The 23,364-nt window shown below is 37.4% G+C and overlaps 2 protein-coding genes across 3 annotated transcripts; one reads left to right on the plus strand and one right to left on the minus strand.

Moving 5' to 3' along the window:
• Nucleotides 1-857: 857 nt before the first annotated feature.
• Nucleotides 858-2,652, minus strand: LOC121296650 (GTP-binding protein Rhes-like). Its single transcript, XM_041222413.1, has 2 exons — nucleotides 1,844-2,652; nucleotides 858-1,629 (listed from the first exon to the last, which is right to left on the minus strand). The coding sequence occupies exons 1-2, from the start codon at nucleotides 2,487-2,489 to the stop codon at nucleotides 1,112-1,114; spliced, it is 1,164 nt and encodes a 387-aa protein (XP_041078347.1). The 5' UTR covers nucleotides 2,490-2,652; the 3' UTR covers nucleotides 858-1,111.
• Nucleotides 2,653-4,249: 1,597 nt separating this feature from the next.
• Nucleotides 4,250-22,704, plus strand: LOC121296011 (MYCBP-associated protein-like). Of its 2 annotated transcripts, XM_041221138.1 has the most exons (20): nucleotides 4,250-4,373; nucleotides 6,276-6,394; nucleotides 6,477-6,639; nucleotides 6,811-6,917; nucleotides 7,084-7,267; nucleotides 7,662-7,777; nucleotides 8,415-8,565; nucleotides 9,165-9,283; nucleotides 9,934-10,046; nucleotides 11,313-11,421; nucleotides 12,697-12,889; nucleotides 13,189-13,376; nucleotides 13,772-13,918; nucleotides 15,441-15,638; nucleotides 16,072-16,208; nucleotides 16,778-16,899; nucleotides 17,130-17,180; nucleotides 17,475-17,587; nucleotides 17,928-18,107; nucleotides 20,614-22,704. In XM_041221138.1, exons 1-20 carry the CDS (start codon nucleotides 4,307-4,309, stop codon nucleotides 20,713-20,715), a joined length of 2,679 nt encoding a protein of 892 aa, XP_041077072.1. In that variant the 5' UTR covers nucleotides 4,250-4,306; the 3' UTR covers nucleotides 20,716-22,704. The 2 variants fall into 2 exon arrangements, with proteins under 2 accessions (XP_041077072.1, XP_041077074.1); XM_041221140.1 differs by lacking the exon at nucleotides 17,130-17,180.
• Nucleotides 22,705-23,364: the final 660 nt, after the last annotated feature.

Below are 23,364 nucleotides of genomic sequence, written 5' to 3' on the forward strand. Positions count from 1 at the left end.
AGAGTGAAGAGCAGGGTTTGCATATTCAAGGATTAAATACTGTGTAGTGAAAGTTAAGGTTAACCTAATGGTTAGAACATTCTTTGGTGGGCGGCATGGTGTGTGTGTGTGTGTGTGTGTGTGTGTGTGTGTGTGTATATATATATATATATATATATATATATATATATATATATATATATATATATATATATATATATGATAAAGACCATTACTAAGCAAATGACATACAGTCCAACACCACCTAAATCTTAAACACAACACAATATTTCAATGGAGCAAGCAGAAAGCCATCCTCCCTAACTGGTGTCAAACCCTAAGATGCATTCCAACAATGACCAGCGCTGGGGTGGCTTGGTGCTACTTCAAGTGCTGGTTTAACTGGTGCAAGAAATACATAGATCCACTAAAAAAAGCCTTTATCTGGGATTTTTCATATCTGCTGGGTGACCAGTAAAATGACCATGTAAATATTTGCAGCAAATGCTTTTCTAATGCAGATTGGACAAGGTGAAAGGAACTAGCCAAAACGTTTGTCTAATTGGCTTTTATAGTTTTTACTCTATGATTAAGTGTTTTTGAAGTGCTGGATGACTTTATAGTCAACATTCATTCTAAGATATAGGACAAGTCATAGTTTATTAAAGGGGTCAGGATATGAAACTGGAGATACGGATAATGGGTATTGAATCAATGCTGTTTTTATGTATCCGGAAACCTGATATCATGATACCTGTGTATTTCTAGCTTTTATATTCCCATGGGTAGAGTTGCAAAATTATATAATTAAATCAAATGAAGCACAGTTCAATGCATGTAATTTTATTACAGTAAGAAAAAGTTGTTCAATAGCTGTGTGCACATTCAAACAAGTATGATATTTGTTAAGATAAATGATAATGTTTTTAAAAAGTACAATTTGTGCAGTTTTTTACAATGTTCACCAAGAGGAATCTGACTGTCCCTTAATCAATATGAGACTTCGCTAGGGACCAGCCCATAGTCATGACTTAGTTTACAGACTCGATAGACCAGTTATAAAATAAAATAAATTAAGTTCTCAGAAGTTAAAAAGTTAAGAACTTTAAAGTTCTTAACAGTCACATTGGCTTTACTGTATGTGGCATTTCTCAAGTGGTTTGCTCCGTTTTCTTGGCAGACTGGGTCCCACAATGGTTTGGAGGTCTGTGCTGAAGCTGGGGCGGCGGGCACAGGGATACACTGCTCCGCACGGAAACAAGTTCTCTTTTCCCCCTCGTCCCCTCGGCTGGCGCTGCTTTTGGAAAGACCGGACAGAGACACTCCTGTGGTGGGAAGGACTGGTCTCCATGGGTAGCCCGGCTCGCTCCACAAGAGCCTGAAACATTTCTTCCATGTTAGTGTTGTCCTTGGCAGAGGTCTCAAAGTAAACGCTCCCCTGTCCGAGGGCTTTGGACACGTCTTCCCGAGTCACCGCTCTCCCGAACTGCTCTGTGTCCAATTTATTTCCACAGACCACAGTCGGGACGAATATGTCATCTTTCGACTTCATCAGTTTCTTTTTAGCTTCGATAATCTCCTTCAGGAGCGAGCAGACCTCTTGAAAAGATTCTCTGTCATCCAAACTGCAAACCAGGAGGAATATATCTCCTATGAAATAAAAATAAAACCAATTTAATACTTTATCTTACAATAAAATGTTACTTAAAAATAAAACATGAACGTTACTATGTTAACACATAATTAATATAACAATGCTTTACTTATTAGGTATTGAAACATACACACAAAGATCATACTTTTAAAGCTTGGTTTTGTTTTAACATCTTAGAAACAATGTTTTCAGACACTGACACGCACATACCTGTGAGAATTGTCAATCTCCTTTTTGCTGGGAAAGACCTCTCTCCAGAAGCATCGAGGATGTCCAGCTGATAATTCTCCCCTTTGATCTGATACAGCTTTCTGTGGAAATCCTCTGTGGTTGGTACATACTGGTCATCGAAGCTGCCCTTCAGAAATCTCCCGACAATGGAGCTTTTCCCGACTTTGGGAGCCCCCATCACCACCAAGCGCCGACAGTTTTCTGGCTTCACTCGTTGAATGCACCCTGGGCAGGGCGACTCAAGGGGGCTCAAAGAAGGATTATTGTGCATGTGAACCGGTGTAAACTGTCCATTAAACCTCTTGGAGTTCCTGTCCACGTCTGGGTGGCTACTAGCTGACCTGCAGAGCATGTTCTTTCGTTCTTGACGCTTCCACTGCCCGGTGACGGTTTTAATGATCCCCATACCTGTTTTAGAAATGTTGCCCAGGTTATTGGACACCTTAATTCCAATGACAGCGGTCACCTCAGCGTTGTAATCCATAATTAACTCATCGGTATCGGATTCCCTTGGGTTACAAACGGAAGAGCATTGGTTCGAGATATTTAGCTCCAGAAAGCCAGTCTCAGTATTTTTTTTGTTCATCACAGAAGAGTACATCTGATCCGCTTTTGGTAACTCCATGCCTTCTCAATGTCTTTATTAAGACGCATGAAGCAAATATCACTTGACTCTTGTTACAGGTACGGCTATCTGATTCTGCAAGTAGATTCAAGAAGCATTAGCACCTGTGTTGCTTTTTAATGAGTTTTTATTTGCAGCAACAACCCTCGGTATATTTCTGATTGGTTACTAACTGAGAAACCCTCTCATCTGCTTGTAAGGCTCGTTCAGCGCTACACTTATATACCCACGCTTCTACTGTGGGGCTAGAACGTCATTGCACAATGGGGAGATGATGAATATGGATTGGAACATCAAGGTCTCGTTTATGCAGTCAGCATAATGAGCTGTATTTGGTAAATGTTTGATTGGTTTATATTCTGATATTGAACAGATGATTAATTATGCTTCGAACATTTTAAGAAAAAAAAGTCATTTAAATTACAAGATGTACAACATGTTTTTTTTTTTTTTTTTTTTTTTTAGCATTGCAATGACCAATCAAAATTCATATACAATATTAAGAAGATGGGCATGTACTCATTTAAAGTGTGGTAAAACGCAGTAGCAACTGAGTGCAGTAGACTGTCTACAGTGCCAATAAAATAAATAAATAAATAAATGGGATCAATTCTACAAATAAAATTATAAACCAGTCTGAAAATGTATGACAGATTTGAGACGGGGCAGCATGCTGATAAAAAAATGCCATAATAATTTATCCATTCTCCAGCCTCTCCCGCACCAGTTCTCTTAATTTATTTCCAAATTTAGAGATATGTTATATTTATTTTGCTAATGCAAATGGAATGATGTGTTCACTGGCTTCATCTATTGTAAACCAATACTAGCCTAATTCTCAAACTATGGTTTACAAATGTTACGCAATTCATGTTAATTGGGTTGACTATATTTGGAATGTAATTTGAGTTATTCTGATAATATATTTTGACATTTGATGCTGTTTATTAGGTTAATTTTGACATAAAATCACTTTCAAGACCTCAAAAGTCTTCTTCATGTGTGGGACTAAGGGAACATTTTAAGAATAGACTTCTGTCGGAAGCAAGTGATTTTATATAATATAAATACCATATCTTCAAATCTTACCACGATTACCTAATACAACCAAAACTAAATTCTGATGTTTTTATAGCATAAGAAATCACAGATAATAATACAAAAAACCGTGGGTATTATGATCATACTAGCTGAACAACTAGTAACTCATATGTTCACACATAATTTCAGGTGGGATTGTGAACGGCAAGATCCTTTAAAAAGCGTGGTTTTCACTCACGATGTTTTTCTACCACCCCCTAACTAGTACTGCAATTGACTGTTTTATTCATAGAGTGTGACGTGAAATAAATAATAAAAAAGCTCTCAGGTTGTAAAAGGTACATCTCTGTTTCATCTTCAATATAGATGTACCGGTATGCGGGTAATGTGGCAGTCGCTTCGCAAGAACCATTTATTTGTCGGGGGATACTAAACAGTCATCCCTTCCCTTTAATTTCTGCCTTCTCCGACATTACGGCGAATGTTTTATGTTGTTGTCATGGTGACAGCAACAGGCGACGTTAGACTGAAAAGTAATGCAGAATGACATTTTAGAAACAGATTTTACAAATAAATTAAATTATAAAACAACACCACTGGCCGTCGGTTGAGCATGTACTGTATAAAATCTGACTGAAATAATCGCTATTTATTTTATCCTAAATCCGTAAATAACGTTGGTATATATATATATATATATATATATATATATATATATATATATATATATATATATATATATATACACAATAAAACTGATATATACTGTACTTTCAATGGCGACCTCCAACAAAGCCACTGCTAAAACAGGAAAAAGGGATGCGAGACCGAAAACGCCACCAGGTTAGTGCGTGCTACTAATAATATATTACTGAACACATTTCGCGAGCTAATCAAACCTTGTTTTAAATGTATGTACAGAACAGCCTTTATATACGAGTCAAATCTAACTTATCTGTGTAGATCAGAAACAGAACTAGTAACGAACACATTATTTATGTTCAACTGTGTTTTACCACGTTGTTCTTCCTCCTCGGCGACTGTTAAAAACATAAATCGTTTTCAATCCTATGAACCCTTCATTGCTAACCAGACCAAGTTTGCTTACGGTCCAGAAAGGTTGGAAGCCTTTATGCCACTGCTAAACGTGCAGCAGCGGGAGGTTATTATATATCAGCCCTCTGATATGATAAAGCTGTAGCTTTTATTATTACTGATAATATTTTACAAGACAGAATTAAGAGGGCTGATATTTTAAACAAGTTGTAAGCCTTCTTAAGTCTGTAAAGCATATTTGTAAAACTATGGGGCACTACTCAAATATGTGCTGAACTTGTTGCTATTTTTGTCAAATTAACAGTTTGAATTAAAGACATTATTCTGGCCTAATGGTTGATTCTAACCTATTGGTCAGGCCCAATGTCTTGAACAAAAAAGTAAAGCAGGCCTCAACCTGACCTGCCATGTTTCATCTCCCAGTGATGAATGTATCTTCTGTAGCACAACATGTAGAGTGTTATACCCAACAGAATTCATAGAGTTTTGAGGGCTTTCTGACCATTCTAACCTATACATATATACAATATCAAGGTATTGGGGTGTACTGCTACCAACAGTGTAGTTGCAAGGGCAAAAATAAATACATCAATACATAGTCTCCTTGTCTGAGGCAAAAAAGTTTATTATCTCCCATGTAAACAACTCAGATGGCAATTTATGCTTCACATGATTTAGAATGCTTTCATTTTTTTCAAATCCCCTATACATACACTTATATAACTCAAAACCTTTACAATATTGACAGCCAACTCTAGGGTTCCTTAATGGGTGATTATGGACCTGAAATTACTCAATAAAGGGCAGAAATTTGACATGGGTTTTGGAAACTTTTCTGTATAACTTTTGATGACAAACAATATAAAAAAATAATGCAAAATGCAAAGATGCAGTGTTTACAGAAATCGTTAGAATCACATTCAATTAAAAAATATGTTTACTAACAGCTATTTTCTTATTCTGTATCATAATATAATTTGAATAAAATCCTCCACCCCCAGCTGATTCATGACACAATTGACCTCAACCTAATGTACCTTGGTTGTCGATTCTTTGCTATGCAGCCTTCAGTAAGAAGGCTGCATTATCTGGGAACCAGAAAGCCTGCAATTCTATTCAAATTATTTCATTTTGGGTGGTCAACTGAGGAATATCTGTGTTGCCTGTACTAGCTGAGCAACATTTTTAATTAAAAAAATGTAAATAATTTCCATACCCCAGTCTGCTACTGTTGTGTGGTTTCAGTTCCTGGTCAGTACATCAACAAGAGGATAAAATAGTCTTAAATTAAAGTTTTCCTTGTATTTAGACATTTCAGGTTGTATTAATAGTAACTACACTAAAACCAAATGCATTAGTTTAGCAAAACACACGGTACCTTATTTTCTATGGTTGTCTCAAATCTTTCTTTAATAATTGAAACAATCTTGTAATTTTAACATTAAGGTCCAAATAAAGCGGTTTTGGATTAATTAATTGATTTTATTAATCTAGAATGTATGACGCTAGAACCGTTAACAAAAGTCAAGTTTTTTTTATTTTATTTTTTATAACTATATTGTGCATTCGATTGTTTGATTTGTTTTCCAATTGTGACAACTCAATATCTGCTTTGAGTTTGGACATAAAATGTATGATTCGAAGCCTATTCAAAGAGTCTTTTAAACTAAAATAATGTGCCTGTTTCAGAGAAAAGGTCAAAAGCCTCTGATGAATCCCCCCCTGTTTCCGAGGAACAACCGAAAAGCCCCACATTGAAAGGGGATGATATCCAAGCCCTTGCAATCAAGGTGGAGGACCTAGAAAAGGTACATACAGTAGTGACAATCACAGAGTAATTCATATTCCGTAGGGGCTTTTTTAATCAGCAGAGTTTTGTTCTTTTTTAAGCTTCACATTCCCCACCCGCCTAAAGATAGCCAGAAGTTAGCTGCTGTCACTAGGCTCCTTGTTCGCAAGATCAAGCCTAAGGAGGATGAGAGGAGGAAGATCCACCTGGTTGTGGCCAGACCTGCCCCTGCTGATGCAGCCGTCCAACCAGTCAGCTACGCAAGTAAGGGAGGAAAAAGGCAGTGTGTGTAATGTTAGATCCTTAATGTAGAAACCGCCACTGTTAAAAACATGTCTCCATGCTTAATCATGCAAGACAGTCATCCCCCAATGTAACATAGAAATGTCTTTAACTAACCATTCCAATGAATACAAGTTTTCAATTAATTTTTAGGACGTAGCGGCTCTCGCTTTGAGGCCAACGGAAAGATCCTTCCACACAGCATCCTTGGAAGCCTGGCAGACTTTAAGAAAGAAGTAGTGTCCAGAGGCGATACTGAGGTTAGAAAATACAGCTTGACATCCTTAGCCTATCAGATGGTTGTGTGTTTATCCATTTATAATTAAACGTCTAGATAGTGAGAAATTTGAATATACAGTTCTGCTATACAAATCTATAGTAAAGGTGACTCATTTAACCCTCTTACTGCAATCTATGTGTATGTAGTTGGCAGAGCTGATCCCAGACCCCCCTGATCCAAGGAGCAGGGTGCTGACTGTAGGGGCTTATGGGAAGCAGAGTAAAGCCCTAGCCAGAGGACAGCCAAACATCTCTATTAGCCAGACACACGCCCTGCAAAACTGGCAGCAGCACATGGCAGAAAGGAAAAGGCAACAGGGTTTCATCTCCAGTGAGTACAATTACTTGATAAGTTGTTAAAGACTTATGACTGGTTTCACAGACCCAGATTAGCCCTAAACATCTTTGAAACCATGCGTTTAAGATCTATAGCATTACAAAATAAAATGAAACAGTGGTATGTGCAGCAAAATAGTTATAAAGTTCAAGTTTATCAGGATAAATGAGCTTCACCATACTCCATGTGAAAATAAAGCCTTCTAATAAAAGTTTCTTTAGTTGTGTAATTACAAAGAGCTTAGTTAGTTTGTTTAGGGTGCATACAAAAAGACACAAGACAGATTGTATTGGATGCTGCTGAAACAGCTGTACACAGAGGTATCAGGCAGATATGAAAGTAAACTACAGAGCTAGAATACACAAATTGAAGTTCTTTCTGATGACAGGTCAGCTCCAAAAGCCAGTGGAGAAGCTGGTAATGAACGAATCAGACAACTTTCGACAAACACAAGAGCAGCGACACATCATCGACCACAGCCTCCCAGCACTGCATTACAGGAAGGTACGTTTTTAAAGAAGTTTCAACCTTTTGCTGCACAAAAAAGACGCTTTGTTCTGGCCACTTAGTGTCTATGCATTACACATTGAACATTGCATTTCTGTGTAGCCCCTTTAACATGAGTCAGTCCATTTCCATAGCAACACAATCTTTTACCCTGTGGGAGACGAATATAGTCTATATCTATACACATGATCTGATCAAAAAGGAAAAAATCGTGCACTATATTTGAACAAAGCCCTATGTAAAATTCAGAAGTGTTGCATCAGGGATTTCTTCCAAGCTCATTTCCACCTTTCAGCTGAGAACGATTTGTGTAAAGGTAGCCTTGCACGATATGTTGGTCCATCTCTTCTCTTCTGCCCTGATATATACATAGTACAGTATATATCGATATGTGTGTAATGGTTTAAATTAACATTGAGACTGTTTACCTGGAAGGAAAATTAAAAGCTAAAATAATTTGAGCAGTGTAGTTTTAATGGTCACCTGCAACTGTAATCGTCTGCATTAAAAATTTTATACAGTTATATTTAAATTAATCTGAGTCCTTTTCACTTGTTAACCAGTACTAGAAAAAATGTGTAAGAGTTGGTGCTTTCGTTTCCCTACTGATTGCTCCTTGTCATGTGTTGTGTAGGGTTATCGTGGGGGCAGTGAGTTCTGGAACCAGCCCCAGCGCATTGGGGATGAGCTGACTGGCCTCACCATTACCCTGACCCAGACTGAGCAAGGATACCCTGAACCTGTTACCCACATTGGGCAGCCCCGCAGCATCCGCCTCGAGACAGGTACATGCACGTCACTCAGTCTCCAAAAACTACAAGTTAAAGATCTCCAGGGTTTTAAAAGTAGCCTTTCTTATTCCACTGTACCAACAGAGTCTCTTATGCTGTCTTCGCTGGTCAGAGAAAACAACAATTCCAGCAAAGCACAGGGAGACTCTATAACAAGACATGGAAAATGACTTCTCATATAAGCGTTTGTCCACACTGATACTAAGTTTATTTTTAGTACTACTTTGTGGTTACTTTTATGGATGAACGCTGATATCATTGGACACTCATGGAGGAGAGGGCTGCTCAATAGTGTTCTGCCTTTGTTAAAGGTTAACAGCTTTTTTTAGAAATAGAAAAGTGGAACCAAACATTGAGGATAGGGCCAGTAAAGTTACCAAAGCAAATTGAGGGTAATGCTTTAACACCTACATTTGCAGGGGTTCAAATTCTGGCCCTGCCTGTACTGTATCTCATTCAATTTGTAAGCCTATCCATTGGCTTAAGTAAGGAAGTCCAATTTTAGTTGTAATTAGGATCTGTTAAACCAGCCACAAATGTCAGGTTTACTGTTTTAAAGTCTACACCTACAGTATTTGTATGATCTTGTGTAGGCACCATCCTTCCTGAGAATATGGACCCCAGTCGCCGCCTCTGGGACAAAAGCCTGTACCTCCTGCAACGTCGAGAGGAACTCAAATCTGTCCTAAAGGATCTGGACTTTAACCAGCCAGTAGGTGTAGCATTGCTTAGTTTCACTGCTTATTTTCATGGCAGTAATTGTACTTAGTGTTAATGAATGTTAATATAAATCAGTTTAGTGCTAATTAATACATTTCATAACCATACTACCTCTTGCTTACAAATGCTTCCATTTGTCTATAATGAGGCTCTAATAGTTTTAGCCCCAGACACCTTGTAAGGCTTGCTGCCAATATGTGTGCTGGGGATGCAAAGTGTGTAAGCTGAGTGTAGATAACCCAGTGTGCCAGATCCACTGCAGCTAGCAGGCTTGAGAGGTAATTCAAATGAATTACTCTAATTAAGTGCCAGTACCATTAATTCAGGAAACAAATGCTTCTAAAATAAAACAGTTTGTAATGTTCTGTATTATTATTATTATTTACATAAAGTCCTTATAATCAAGATGCTATATACCAATGTACTGTCCTGTATAAATACATTGCAATGTGTGAATAATTAAATTGTGCGTGTCATTTCAATGGCAATGTGCTTATTAGTAACAATGAGGGTGTCCTGTCCATATTGGAGATGTACTTCTATCGGGTTTTGATTGGATTATTCTTGAAAGGTTTACAGACTTGCATTTAATTTAAAGGTTGCTACATCTATCTGACCCCCCCCCCCCCTCTTTCTATACAGGATATAGAGGGTCTGGAAGTCATTGGAACTGGGCAGCCATTCACTTCTGTCTCTGTGGAGCATTACCTTATTGAAGAGGATAAGGAAAGTGGAATGGACGAGAAAGAAAATCAGTGAGTTTGTGTTGTACTGTAAAAGGTGGTTCAAAAACCCCTGTGCGTGGAAATATGTACCACAGCACAATGAGACTTGCTGTAGGTGCAGTGTGTAGTAAAGGCAGACAATTAAAAAAAGAGTATAAAAAATCAGATGTAAGAAACTGCAAATTATGCATTTATTGAAGTGCTTGAAATCCATGAGGGTAATGTCTTCCCTTGCAAGCTATTGTGCATGTGCTTTGGCAGTGTCACTGTCTTGAGTCACACAAGGTGACAACCATACTGTAATTTTCCTTATGGTCAACTGCTGCAGAGTTTCATTGCTCTATAATGCATACATGTACAAATAGAAAATGGGGCACCGAAAAACAGTTTTTATGGATATGTCTATGTTATTTTGAACTTCAAATCTGCATGTTGTAACACAGGACAATTGCAGGCCTAGTGCTTATACCGCAGTATACCTACATTCTGAAGCAGCTTATTGGGAAGAAGCTACTTTCCAATATCCCTTGCTTTAGATAAACAATCTATACCAAAACAAGCTTAGGCAGCATTTCAGTGGCAATCTACTTTATATACTGAACTGCTCAGTGTTTTCAGGTATTGGAACAAACCCTAATTGTGCTTTAGTTGTGGCACTGTCATCCAGGCAGCATCCAGAAAGGTAGCTTCAAACCTGTCCATCCTTTGTATAGGTGTTAGGGCAACAAAAAGCTTTGATAAGCTGTGGAGATGTCTCTTCACTGCAGGAAAGATTGTACTGTACCAAGGCTTCTGTATTGTGCATTATTGCGTGGAAGTACATATCACATTACGATTTCAATAAAGGCAATTACACAGACATTGAGGTTTCACAGTTCTGCTCAATTTTCACTTTTTTGGACTGTCTCGAAATGAGGGGCCGAGGAATAATTCAGATAGTAGACTGCTTCTCTTTAGAGGATATAGTATTCAGACATTCCCTTGATTTATGGTTGGGGGGATAGGTTTAAACTAACAACAACTCATAACCAATGTTCTCAAAATATAACCATTATTAACCACACAAATCAGAAGCCAGAACTCATTTTCAGTAAGGAACAATTACTTGTGCTAAAAAGCTTGTGCTAAGAAATGTCTGTACCAAGTTTCTTCACGATTGGATAAGCAGTTGCTATAGATATAGATATTGTAGATATTGCTACAAGAAGTGTGGCCTTCCTACAGACACTTTCTATGCCATGTAAAACACAGGTTAGTATGTCTTAAATTTTTCGTATCTGTGTATTCTCATTGTAGCGACCCTTTGGAGGAGTACCCTGATGTGATGATGGAGGCCACCCTTGTTCCATCCATTAATTTCTGTGGGCAGCCTGCCCAATGGATAGGCACCACCGACTCACATAAGGTGCAGAAACATGCAGGTTTAATCATGTGAATACTAAATAAAAAACAAAAATTAAATTGACTGTAGTATGTAATCATGCTCAGAGAAACATTGACATCTCTGTAAAAATAAAAGCTTTAATACAGCAATCTGCCACAAGACAGATTATGCTCTGGAAATGCACCATAACCAGTAGAGTAAATTGTCATTTTAGTCACAATGTTAATCCCATTAACCATTGTACTCCCAACACCCACTATTATGCTGAATAGATCTTTCTTAGCTCCCCCAGAGTTATTTCTGTTGATTTTATTTTTAGATTTGTCACTTGTCTTTTTGCTTTTGTGTGGGTTTATGCATTACGTCACACTTTGGTTGCTTGTGGGTTTTATGCATTAGTCAAATAAACAGATTCATCTCCTCATTAACATCTAAAAATAGATTTTAATGGGAAATATCAGGGATGTGCAAATAAAAAAAAATAGTCACATTCATTATTATTATTATTATTATTATTATTATTATTATTATTATTATTATTATTATTATTATTATGTCTTTCCTGTCAGACCCCCTTATCCAGGGCGACTTACAATTGTTACAAGTTATCATAGTACAAAGTATTGCACATTACAGAATATCATAATACAGATAAGAGCAGATGTTAAAGTACAATAAAATCAATTAAAGAGCAAAATAAAACATAACTTAAATAATAGCACATTTGAGTTAAACCTTATAGTAAGTACGATAAATGGATGAGAATAGTTTCAAATAAGAGCAATTGCAGAAAACGTGAGTACAGATACCTGTGAGTAAAATCAAATACAAGATATAGGGTAAGTAGTTATAGGTAGCAGCAGTAGTAAAATACAGCAAGGTATGGAGCAGTTCAGTGCAAGTACAAGCTGATGCAAGTACTGGTGCAAGTTGGCTCCATATAGTCCAGCATGGTCGAGAGTTGTTGTGTTTACAGATGCTGTCTGAACAGGTGTGTATTGAGGAGGTGCCGGAAGGCTGAGCAGTACTGATATCCGTGGGTAGGACGTTCCACCACTGAGGGGCAAGTGTGGAGAACGAGCTGGCTCTGGAGGCGGGGGAGTGGAGTCGGGGTGCAGCTAGTCTGCTAGTCTGCTAGTCTGATCAGATTAAGGTTTTTTAATATTAAATATACAGGTAGCTGTAAAAACTCAGTTTAACCTGGTGTTTTTGCTTCTCTGAATGCAAGTATGCAAGCAAGGAGTGCCTCATTATTATTACTCAATTTAAAAACTGATTAGGTTTTTCTTTTCAAAGGGGGAGGTTGGGATTGCTGCTCGACTCACATTTGAAGCTTTTGTGGATGACAGAGCCACGTCCCATTTGGATGTGACCAACGACGGGAGTACAGCAGTTTACTACAGCTGGAAGAGACTACCCCATCCTCCGAGCTTCAAGGAGATACAGAGGGAGCGCCACATGCAGAGGTTTTACTTCAACACCAGTGGAGGTTAGTGATCTAGAGCTGCTTGCACCAGCGTTGACAAAAAGTCATGTATAAATGAAATTCAACACTTACTGTATTATTTAATATATTTTGCACAATATTATTGTATTAGCGTAGTGACATTTTTAGCAGAGGCGATCCATAATTAGAGGACGAGCATTGTACTGTGAAGTACCAATGGGAGTTTTTAAAAAAAAAAAAAAAAAAAAATTCATATACAACTATTATGCCCATCCAAATTTATTTTGTATTAACTTTATCCAAGAAATCCTTTTAATTCTTGTATGCCTGTATTCATGTAGGAGTGATTCTGCCTGGAGACGTGCAGAGATTCCTCTTCACGTTCAAGTCTGGCATCGCTGGTATTTTCAGCGAGTCGTGGGAGCTGTGCACTCACCCAGTGTTACTGGGGGGAGCCTCTATGGAGGTGACATTGAGGGGAGTCGCCATTTATGAGGACAAACTGGTGGAAGTAAGGCAGTCTATACAGGTGGGTGAAGCAACACATTTTTCACGTTTCAACAACAACAACAGTTTTTTTAAATTATAATCTTCTAGATGGTGTTTTTTGCTCCCCCTTATAACATTTCATATAATATAATATTTATACTATTTAAAAGTTGACTATTCCATATTCTTATCTGTTTTTTTTATATCATTGCCATCAATATTTACTAGTTTAGTGATAATTTTAAGAATTATTTTAGACATTATTAAAGTTTTACATATATCTTATTTACGCCAGAAGACCCTATATGAATAAGTATCAGTGACAGACTTAAATCTGTCTCTAAAACAAGACATTTTTTCCCAGTTCCTCTATAAATAAATAAAAAAATACCAATACTACAATGTTGTGTTTGAATATGTCTTCTGTTTCTGCAGAGAAAGCTGGAGGCTAAGAAGGCCTTGGCAACTGTAAAACAGATAGTGGAAAGGTTGGTGGCGGGAGTGCGGACCCCTGAACGCCCATGCTCCCCTGTAGACTCCTACATCACACAGGAGGAGATCTTCCAGAGGAGGAACCTGACGGTAGGCAGCAGCATTGTTTGCTGTAAGCTCAACTTTGCAAAACAGACATCTCCATCATTGCAAAATTTTTTATTTCATTCTAATCCAATCGTTGCTATCTGTTCAGTCATCTATTTCCATGAAGGATGAGAGAAACGTCAAGAGAAATGTGTACTCTATTATGATTTTTATCAAATGATCTCTAAAGCCCCTTTCACACTGGCACTACCCTGGTCCTGTACCGGGTTCTGGCTACTTCTGGGTTCCTCTGATAGCTAGTTCAATCACATCTCCTCCAATGCTTGACTGACACATACCCTGGGCCATGACTTCTGGTATTGTGACTCCGCCCCCTTCTTGGATGGCTGGCTTCCGACTGATCTTAGAATGAACTGCCGAATCATCCAGTACGAGGCACGCTGTACTTATTATACAGGACCCTCACAGGTCAGGAGGGAGATTGGACTAGGATTCATTTGCTCTCTGTCACAGTGCCACTTTAGCATAAGTGTATTGATAAACTGACAGAAACTTTCACCGTTTTGATAATTTTCATTGTAGTCTAGTCGTGAGCATACAGGGATTCCACTGTAGTTTAAAAATTCAGTGATTTTAAAATGTAAAGTGTAAAGTGTAAAGTGTAACATGCAGGTAACCAGAGATCCAGGTGTCTTCTGCTGTTTGACACATGTTTAGTGAGTAGTAACAGGACGCTGTCTCTTGCAGTGTGAATGTATTCCTGTAATTAGACATCTTAAAATCCCACTGATTTTTAACACCTCTTCACAGAACTTACTTGTAGGCAGACTGAAACAACATAAAATGTAGGGAAAAGAAAAGGTACCATTAACAGAATAAAGCAAGTGTCTAATTTATACACGACAAGCAGACCTCTGGGATGTAATTTGGATATTTATCTTCACGTCACAACAGATTTCATTACACTCATTAAATTCATGAGCTACACATTTTGTTTTGTATTTTGAGATCACCAAAGACACCCACTGATCTCCCTGGCTCAAGGAAATGTGGTATAATTTAAAATATATTTATTAAATACTAATGTTAACATACAAAATCATCCCTGGAGTAGGTCCTCCATATGTTCCAAATGTAGTGTCTGATCTTGTAGCTTTGTGTACAGCACTGTTTGTTCATCAAATAAGAATGTTTGACTCCAAAAGTCAGTTCAGATACCTTGGGTGGCAGGGCTTTGACACAGAACAACTTACTTGTGGAAGACAAAAAATATTAGGATTCTAAATCAGATTTTAATCTTAATTAGACATTTACAGTCAAGGCCTTTTAAGATCAAGTCTTGCTTACAATGAAAAATGAAATAATCTAAAGCAGAATACACCTTCAGCACTTTGTGTAATGCTACACAACCGAAAAGCTGTTGAGATGTTTTGTTTGTTCAGTCTTTATGTCAACATACAAAACTACCAAATCCAATTGGGTAGACAGGTCCTAATTAAGTGTCCAGTCAATGTATATATGTGTTTTAAATGCATTTTTTTTTATTCTTCTTCATTTCCACTAGCTTTACTATGAGCATTCGACAGTGGAAAGTCTCAAACAACTGTGGAATCAATATCTGGGGTCCCCTGCTGAGCCACTTACTGGCGAGACACTGACTGCGAAGAGAGTAACACCTACAGAGTCACAACTAGATAATATAGATACCTCAGCAGACTCTGATAGACCAGTATGGGACCTTTCAATCTCCAGCTTAAGGGAGGTTAGTCTGCAAGAACAATCTAAATACAAGAAGAATTGAAGCTGTTTTTTGACATTGTAAATATTTAATTTCTTACCTCCTGTTATATACCCATTTATCTATGTGTAGAGAACTGCCACTTTGAGATGATCAAAAAAAAAAAAGAAAACATGTGTAATGTATTAAGCACTTTGGTATAAATCTAAAATAAACAGAACATGCATGTCTTGTAAAAGAATTGCAATTTGAACAGTTTTGTTCCCTCACCTATGATATAATAAGAGATTCAGTCCACAATAGGGCATGTTTATGTGTTTTAAGACACTCCACATGCACAACGTAACTTATAAATGAATGTTTTTTTGGCTTTTAGAGTTCCCTTTGGTTTCAAAAATGTGAGACCAGTTAGTGTACTTTGCAGTTTTTGACTTTTACTCTGTTTTATGTCCGGCAGTCGGTCCTCTCACTGCCAGAAGAGGATGAGGAGGGCAGAATGTGCAGAGAGGAAGCTCTTTCCATGTTTAACAGTCATTTTCTGAAGCTCTGTAGCAATCAGTATCAGCCACAGCGGGACCTACTCTACCAAATAGGGTGAGAGAAGAACACAAACCTAGAACATAAATCCTAGAGGCTTTCTGTAGAACATAAATCCTAGAGGCTTTCTGTCTGAGAGCCTGTGCCCCTCTCGTTCCATTCCAGCCAGAGCTTCAATTGTTCTAACTGGGGCAAAAGCAAGCCTAAAATACAAGCAGTAGCAGGAACAGTTAAAATGTCTTATTGTGTGACAGTTAGAAGAAGGTTCATTGTAACCTGCAGCTTTTATATTGGATAATGGGGTTTTCTAAATGAGTGCAGTCGATAATGCTAGAACCAAATGATGACACTAATTAAATGCCTATCTTAATTATTTAGCACAATTCACAGTTGTCCTGTTGAGTAGTAGCCATATTAAACAGCTGTACTGTACAGCTGAAACATACGTATCCCGTTTATGCCATTGAAGCAAGCTTTTAGGCATAGTTTATATGGACAATCCAACTGTGGCCCAGTCACATTCAACTCATTGCCAAATGGTAACTGGGTCAAACACCACTCATGGTCATGATCTTAATATTGATGTTCGGGATTTACTCAAAGCTGTGGCTTTTGCTCCTCTCCAGTCTGCAGCTGTGGCGGGAGACAGTGGACAGGATGGTCAGTCACTCCATGCTGCTGAGGAGCATCCTGGGAATGCCTGAGAAGGAAGTCATGGGGGAGTATCATCAGGAGTCTTCCGTAGCAGGTACACTAAAGACACTGAAGGCTTATCCAGCTGCTGCTTCACAAATTAATTATATACCATTGCTATCTGTATGCATTCCTGCAATATCGTATGGTAATCGTGACTGCTAATTGACTGCCGAGCATATTCTATGTAATAACTTTTTTTTTTTTTTTAGCTGAACCTAACTTCTCCAGTATTGTATTTAAGTAAAAGCTCCCCCTTCAGACCAGTTTTCTGCATGCTTTCAGTTTACAGTCGAGACATGGAGCTATTGTTTGGATACAATACAGAGGATCAAGGTTTGTCTTACCAAGAGTTGTTGTGAATACAATGGGTTCTATTGTGAAGCAAGTGCAAAGGCAAAAGCTACATTTTCAGAGACAATTAAAACAAATTGAAAAAAGTTTTAATTCACAGTTGTGGCTTACAATTCACTTTTGTGATCATAGCTATTACTTATAACTGATAAACAGTACTGCTGCATATAATACTATAAGAAATACAGAAAACAGATTGTGCAGTTGCTTATTTTTGGCCACTTCTTTTTTTGGATATCTGCGTGATACTAAATAATTACGCTTTTCTGTTTGCAGTTGGAAAAGAGAAGAAAGAAGAAAAGGTGGATAAAAAGGGGGATGAGAAAAAAAGTGGGAAGGAAGATAAGAAAGGAACAGCTAAGCAATCTGGGAAGGACAAACTCACAGAGGTGAGAACTGCTGACTGAATTTGAGAGCCACTAGAGGAGAGCAGTGAGCAACTAATGCTAAACACAGTAAACAAATCAGTGTTTAGGTTTTAACAGAATAATTGTCTGATAGTTCTTCCTCTGCTGTTAGATTACACACTTATAGAAAGGAAGTTTAAGTAAATCAGTGACCCTTGTGACTTTGCCATTTTACATGCACACATAGTTTTATGTCCTTGCTTTCACCGCTATTAAATTCTAGCTTCATATTGCTGAAACCTATAGCTGCAATGAAATGCCAGGCTTACAAACCTCTGTTGGTTTGGTGACTGTGGCCTGTGGTCTGCTTTCTTAAAAATAGGAACGTCCAGCTAGCAAAAAAGGAAAGGTGAAGGAGGAAAAGAAAACGGGGAAATCACCAGTCCCAGTTATCAAGTTGACATCTTCTAGTGAGAGTTTCGAAAGCGAGCCGCCAGTATCCCACCAGGAGCCAGAGGATCCTGTCTTGCAGGACAAGTACCGCAAAAAGCTTGCCATTGAGGTCTGTGTTAATTCTCAATTGTATGTATACAGAGAAGAAGGTATTTGTTTGTTTTTAATGACGAATTAAGATGATTTTCAGGCAGTTGTGTTAAACATACTAATACCTGTAACCCTGCCCATCCCACTAATCCAAAATGGCGAGGTTTAGGAAACTACTTTTAGTGCTACAGCGACACCGCTGAACCTGCCTTACTGGTTCTGTTAGTTTTTCAAGTGCGTCTTAGAAAAAGCACAGTCGTGACATTTATAATTATTGTTGCTTATGGATCACTGGTTACATAGACAGGAAGTCAAAAAGATTTATTTTATCCTTGTAATATCAGTTTATACAGTGTAGTCTGCATGAGAATACTGTTGCTCTCTTCCTAAATCTGGCAAGAAAATATGCCCTCTTGGCAGAGTTAAACAGTATCCAGTTCCCATGCAATCAGCAAGTAGCTTAAGGATTTGTTATAAAATCCCTTTGTCATCAGAATATTGTTTTGTTAGTAATGGTATTATTAGATTCATGGACACTCATAGATGGGTTGTAAGTCCTTGAAATGTAAATAAGAATAGAGGAAACCAAAATGAGTGATCGAGAACTGAAATCTTTGTGCAACTTTATTTACATTCTCGAGGCCCCCTTTTGATTCCCCACTTTTCATCTGGTGTTTTGCATTCATTATATATTAATGTAAAAAATAAGCAAAGCACCAAAGGATTTTTAACACAAGAAAGTGGAGTGCAGTGGCTGTGTTACTAGTGCTAATAAAACCCTAGTTAGAATGTCGTTAGGGACAAGCAGAATGTGCAGAATTTTATAAAACCAATAACGAATTATAATACCTTAGAAAATCAATTAAAATACAAACATTTTTACTTTAAAATATGACCAAACCTCAACTTTTTTGTACTGTAATTTTTTAAAGAGATTTTTCTATACCATACAGAATATTTGGTGTTTAGTTGACAGGGTTTGTGCAATCCATAAGATAAGGTTGCAAATGGCTTATTTTCTGTAGTACTAGTGCATTTAGCAACCATGAGTTTGTTCATGTCATTGCAGCATGTATGCAGGAGTTTGGCAATTCAGTGCAATGCAGTAGAATTATGAAAGGCAAGTGTAGTTAGTGCTTGGAGTCAGCACAGTGCTAATGCTGTACTGTATTTCATATTGCATTGTTTTTCATATTGAGTTTGTGTGTATGTGTTTAACATAATGCAGCGTTGGTTTGTGCATTGACATCACAGATGTGTAGCACTAGTGCAGTGTTGGGCTTGTATAGAGGACAAGATAGGGGTTGCTGCAGTTGGTGAAGTTTTCACAGCCAATTGCAAAATAATTCCTTTGATTTTATTCTCCATGTTGCCCCATATAACCATGACAGAATGGAGAAACCCCTTCTTATTCAACACATTCTGTGCCATACTGACAAGAAAGAAAATACAAAAATACAGCAACCATATTCCTATTAAAACTTAGAAGTGTAGAGTTATGACTCAGTAGACCCTACTGATCTTAATGAAGGCTGAAGGAATTCATGTATTTAATAATTGATTATTCTGGTGCAGTGGAAAGGTAAACACTGCCCTAATGGATGAAAAGTGAATTATTTATAACTGACTGCTACAGGGGAAAGTCTAGAGATTCGGTCTATATAGGTCATTATGATTTTAAATAACAGTTAAATACCACGCACTGTCCCAGAAACAGTGCTGACCCGGTTTCCACAAGATTGTGAAACTATTTATTTTTTAAATAGCACAACAGGCTTCCGTGAGAGTCACATTTCTAGTGAACTTCAGAACTAATGGCTAAAATGTGGAACTATATGGATCACTGCATTTAGCACCCGCAACAGTTCTAACCCTTGCAAATGCTGACATATTTAAGACTCCATTTATAATTATACCTGCTTTAAAAAAAAATATCTGTAGTCTCTGAATATGTTCAGTACATTTCAAGATTTATTGTTGTGGAGACACTAAAACACTCACAATTAATGCACTTTTAAACATTACAAGTGAGAAACTTTTACTTAGCATATGTTTAAATAAGAATACTGGTTTGATTTAACATGTGTCTTCTGAAACTGCACATGGGAGATCAACACAGAGGGAATGACAGGTAAGATTAATGAAAACAGTTCAGTTACTAAAACCTCTTCATGGTACATTCAGTGCTAAGATACAATGTGAAATTAAAAAAATGTATAAATCTGGCCATCCTGTTATACAGTTTATCCAGCTGCTGTTTATAGTAAATGATACACTCCTAATCTGCAGCAGGGGTGGACATTAATGTAACAGTTATTTATGGGGCTTACAGTGAAACTGTGATTATTGTGGTTGCAAATATGCTTCATTCCTTTAACCTTATGTTCCCGAAAGCCTTACCTGGTATTTGCCTGTCTTACTACTGTAGGCATATATATGCCAATGTAATGAGCACCAGTGCATTGTAGTTAACTGTGCATTGTTGAAATCATATTTACCCCTTTTATTTTCTTTGTGCCATGTAGGTTTTTGAATTGTTATCTTCCATGGTGGAAAACATGAGCGAGCTGTTTGAAGAGGCAAAACGAAGTAAAAACGCCCTGAAAGGAGCAAGCTTTGAGATCTAACCCAGCTTTCAGACAATCGCTTTTTCAAACATGTATTGTGTTGTGTACTTAATAAAAAATATTTTGCTAAGTAATACCTTTGTTTTAAAATAAACAAAACCAAAAAAATGTAATCAGATTTAATAGAATTCAGTTTGTCATCAAGTTAGAAAACCCTGTCCTTAAAGTATTGATTAATCAGTTAATGAATTAAAAATTTAGATTAACCTCCTGTTCAATTAACCTGCTGATTTATACAAGTTCAAATGTATAGCTGTAGGGGAATTGAAGACATGAACTTTGTAAACTAAGGCATCAACCAGGTCAGCAGTGCAAGCATTTCATCACTTGTGCCAGTTAGTGCCAGCTTCTGATCCTTGTACTTTGTGTGATCTGGGTCCAGCAACTTGCTGCACCTCTAGGCTGTGTTCTGACCCTAGACTAACAATTAGAGCAGAAAAACAGAATGTAGAACTAGGACAACTTTACACCTATACCTAACAGACAGAACTTGGGCTTCACAAAGCTACGTTTATAACTGAGTGACATAGAAATACAAAAAAACTTTCAACATGTGATTAGCACAAGCTGTCCTATTATACCCGTCCATCTGGTCTTGGGCGGATCTAATAGATATATGCTGGTATTCTAGATCCCAGTATTTTTTAACAATATGTTTTGTGTTAGAAAATGACGGTGTTAATAATTTGGGAGAAGACAGCTCTCGATGGAACTTTACAGTCGGATTGTTAGTGTTACTCAGTTTATGGACAGGGATTGAAAAAAAATATATAAAAAAGTCTGCCATAACACTGTCGATAGAATGTAAGGTCACTCCTGGGAGCCAGAAACACATCAGTTTGAAGTCAGGTTCAGAAGCAGAGCCAGTTTCTCGAGTCAACATTTGATTGTGAAACATCAGTATACTCTTGGATATGGAAGCACCTGCCAGCCGAGTGCATACTATCATCCCTATTTCAAAGCTTTATCAAATTATTGAGCCGCATATTGTCTACATTTCTGATACCGGTCCAAACCCTGTATGTTCTTCAGATGTTGTTGTATGCCTGAGCTCAGATTCTATGCTCAAATACAGAGACGGTGCTACAAAGTCATGACCCTGTGCTGCAGTGTTTGTTTATAGTTTGGCATTTCTCAGTTGCAAAATATTACACACCCTATTTATGTGGGTGTCTTTATATATATATATATATATATATATATATATATATATATATATATATATATATATATATATATATATATAATGTTCCTTGGTTTTGTTTCACCACTCCTTGGTCTACCACCAGCAATCACACCAGGAGGGCTGCCTCCTATAAGCCATCTGTTCATTAATATTATTTCAATAATTTTATACAACTGTATGAGAACAAGAGCATTCCCACTGAGTGCATAAACTGCAGCAAACAATAAAGCCTCTGCTGCTGGAATTCCAGTAAAAAGTGTCTTCCCTTCTTCCTGGTGTGACAAGACCCTGCCTCTCAGTTCAAATAGCATAGTGCACTTCACCCCTTTCCCAAACCCTTAGCGACACAAATAACATAGTGCACTACACTCCTTTCCCAAACCCTTAGCGACACAAATAACATAGTGCACTACACCCCTTTCCCAAACCCTTAGCGACACAAATAACCCAGTGCACTTCACCCCTTGCCCAAACCCTTAGCGACACAAATAACATAGAGCACTACACCCCTTGCCCAAACCCTTAGCGATACAAATAACATAGTGCACTTCACTCCTTTCCCAAACCCTTAGAGACACAAAACTAGGACAGCTTAAAAACTCTGCCCACGCTTGAGGCTTTTTTTTTTTTTTTTCACTGTACACATTACCATTCCCAGTGGGTAAAATCCACGTACCAGCTGTGACGTGCTTTAATTCAGTTTCTGTGACTGCAGTAATACCTGCTCTTTCTGTCATTTGCTCTGTTACTGTAGGATGCCAGCCAGTTGTAGATTGAAATATCCACATTTCAAATAAAACCACTTGTTGCCTAACATATGGCTTTGAGTTCATGTAAAATTGTTTTAACAAAAAAGTATTCACCTGTATTAAAGGTGGGGTGCAATGACAAAAAAAGTAATTGTTGAGTGCAGCTAAAGTTTCTGTACATGTCCTGAAAGTGTCATTCACATTAACTTTTAATTAACTCCTGTTTTTTTTTTAATAAAGGAACTGCAACTTTTACAAAACTAGAATCATGCAATGCATAATGAACCCTATTTAAAAAGACTTAATTTTATTAATGGGTTAAATACTGTAACTTGATATTCATAAAAAAACAAAACAAAAACAAAAAAAAACTAATTTATTTAACAGTCTAGAACAGTTTTGTGCATATGAAATATTACACTGTAACAATTTTTTTTTTTTTTTTGTTCCTGGGTAGTAAGTGTTATTTCCTAATTGCTTATGCCTCAAAAGTATAGACGATACTGTATTTACAATATAATCGTAAATCTCGAAAAACTACTCACTTCTAAATCTTTTGTAGTCATTTTTGTATTACTTTAGTATAAATACATGTTAATTTGGATTCATATGTTGTTTTTTTCTGACTTTATGTGAACAAAAAGACACACATTTGCACGTTTTCCCATTGGAAATAGTGATATTTTGAAATATCATTGTCCTGGTCACAAAAGC

This window comes from Polyodon spathula, chromosome 21 (genome assembly GCF_017654505.1).
Source record: "Polyodon spathula isolate WHYD16114869_AA chromosome 21, ASM1765450v1, whole genome shotgun sequence".
Taxonomy (NCBI): domain Eukaryota; kingdom Metazoa; phylum Chordata; class Actinopteri; order Acipenseriformes; family Polyodontidae; genus Polyodon; species Polyodon spathula.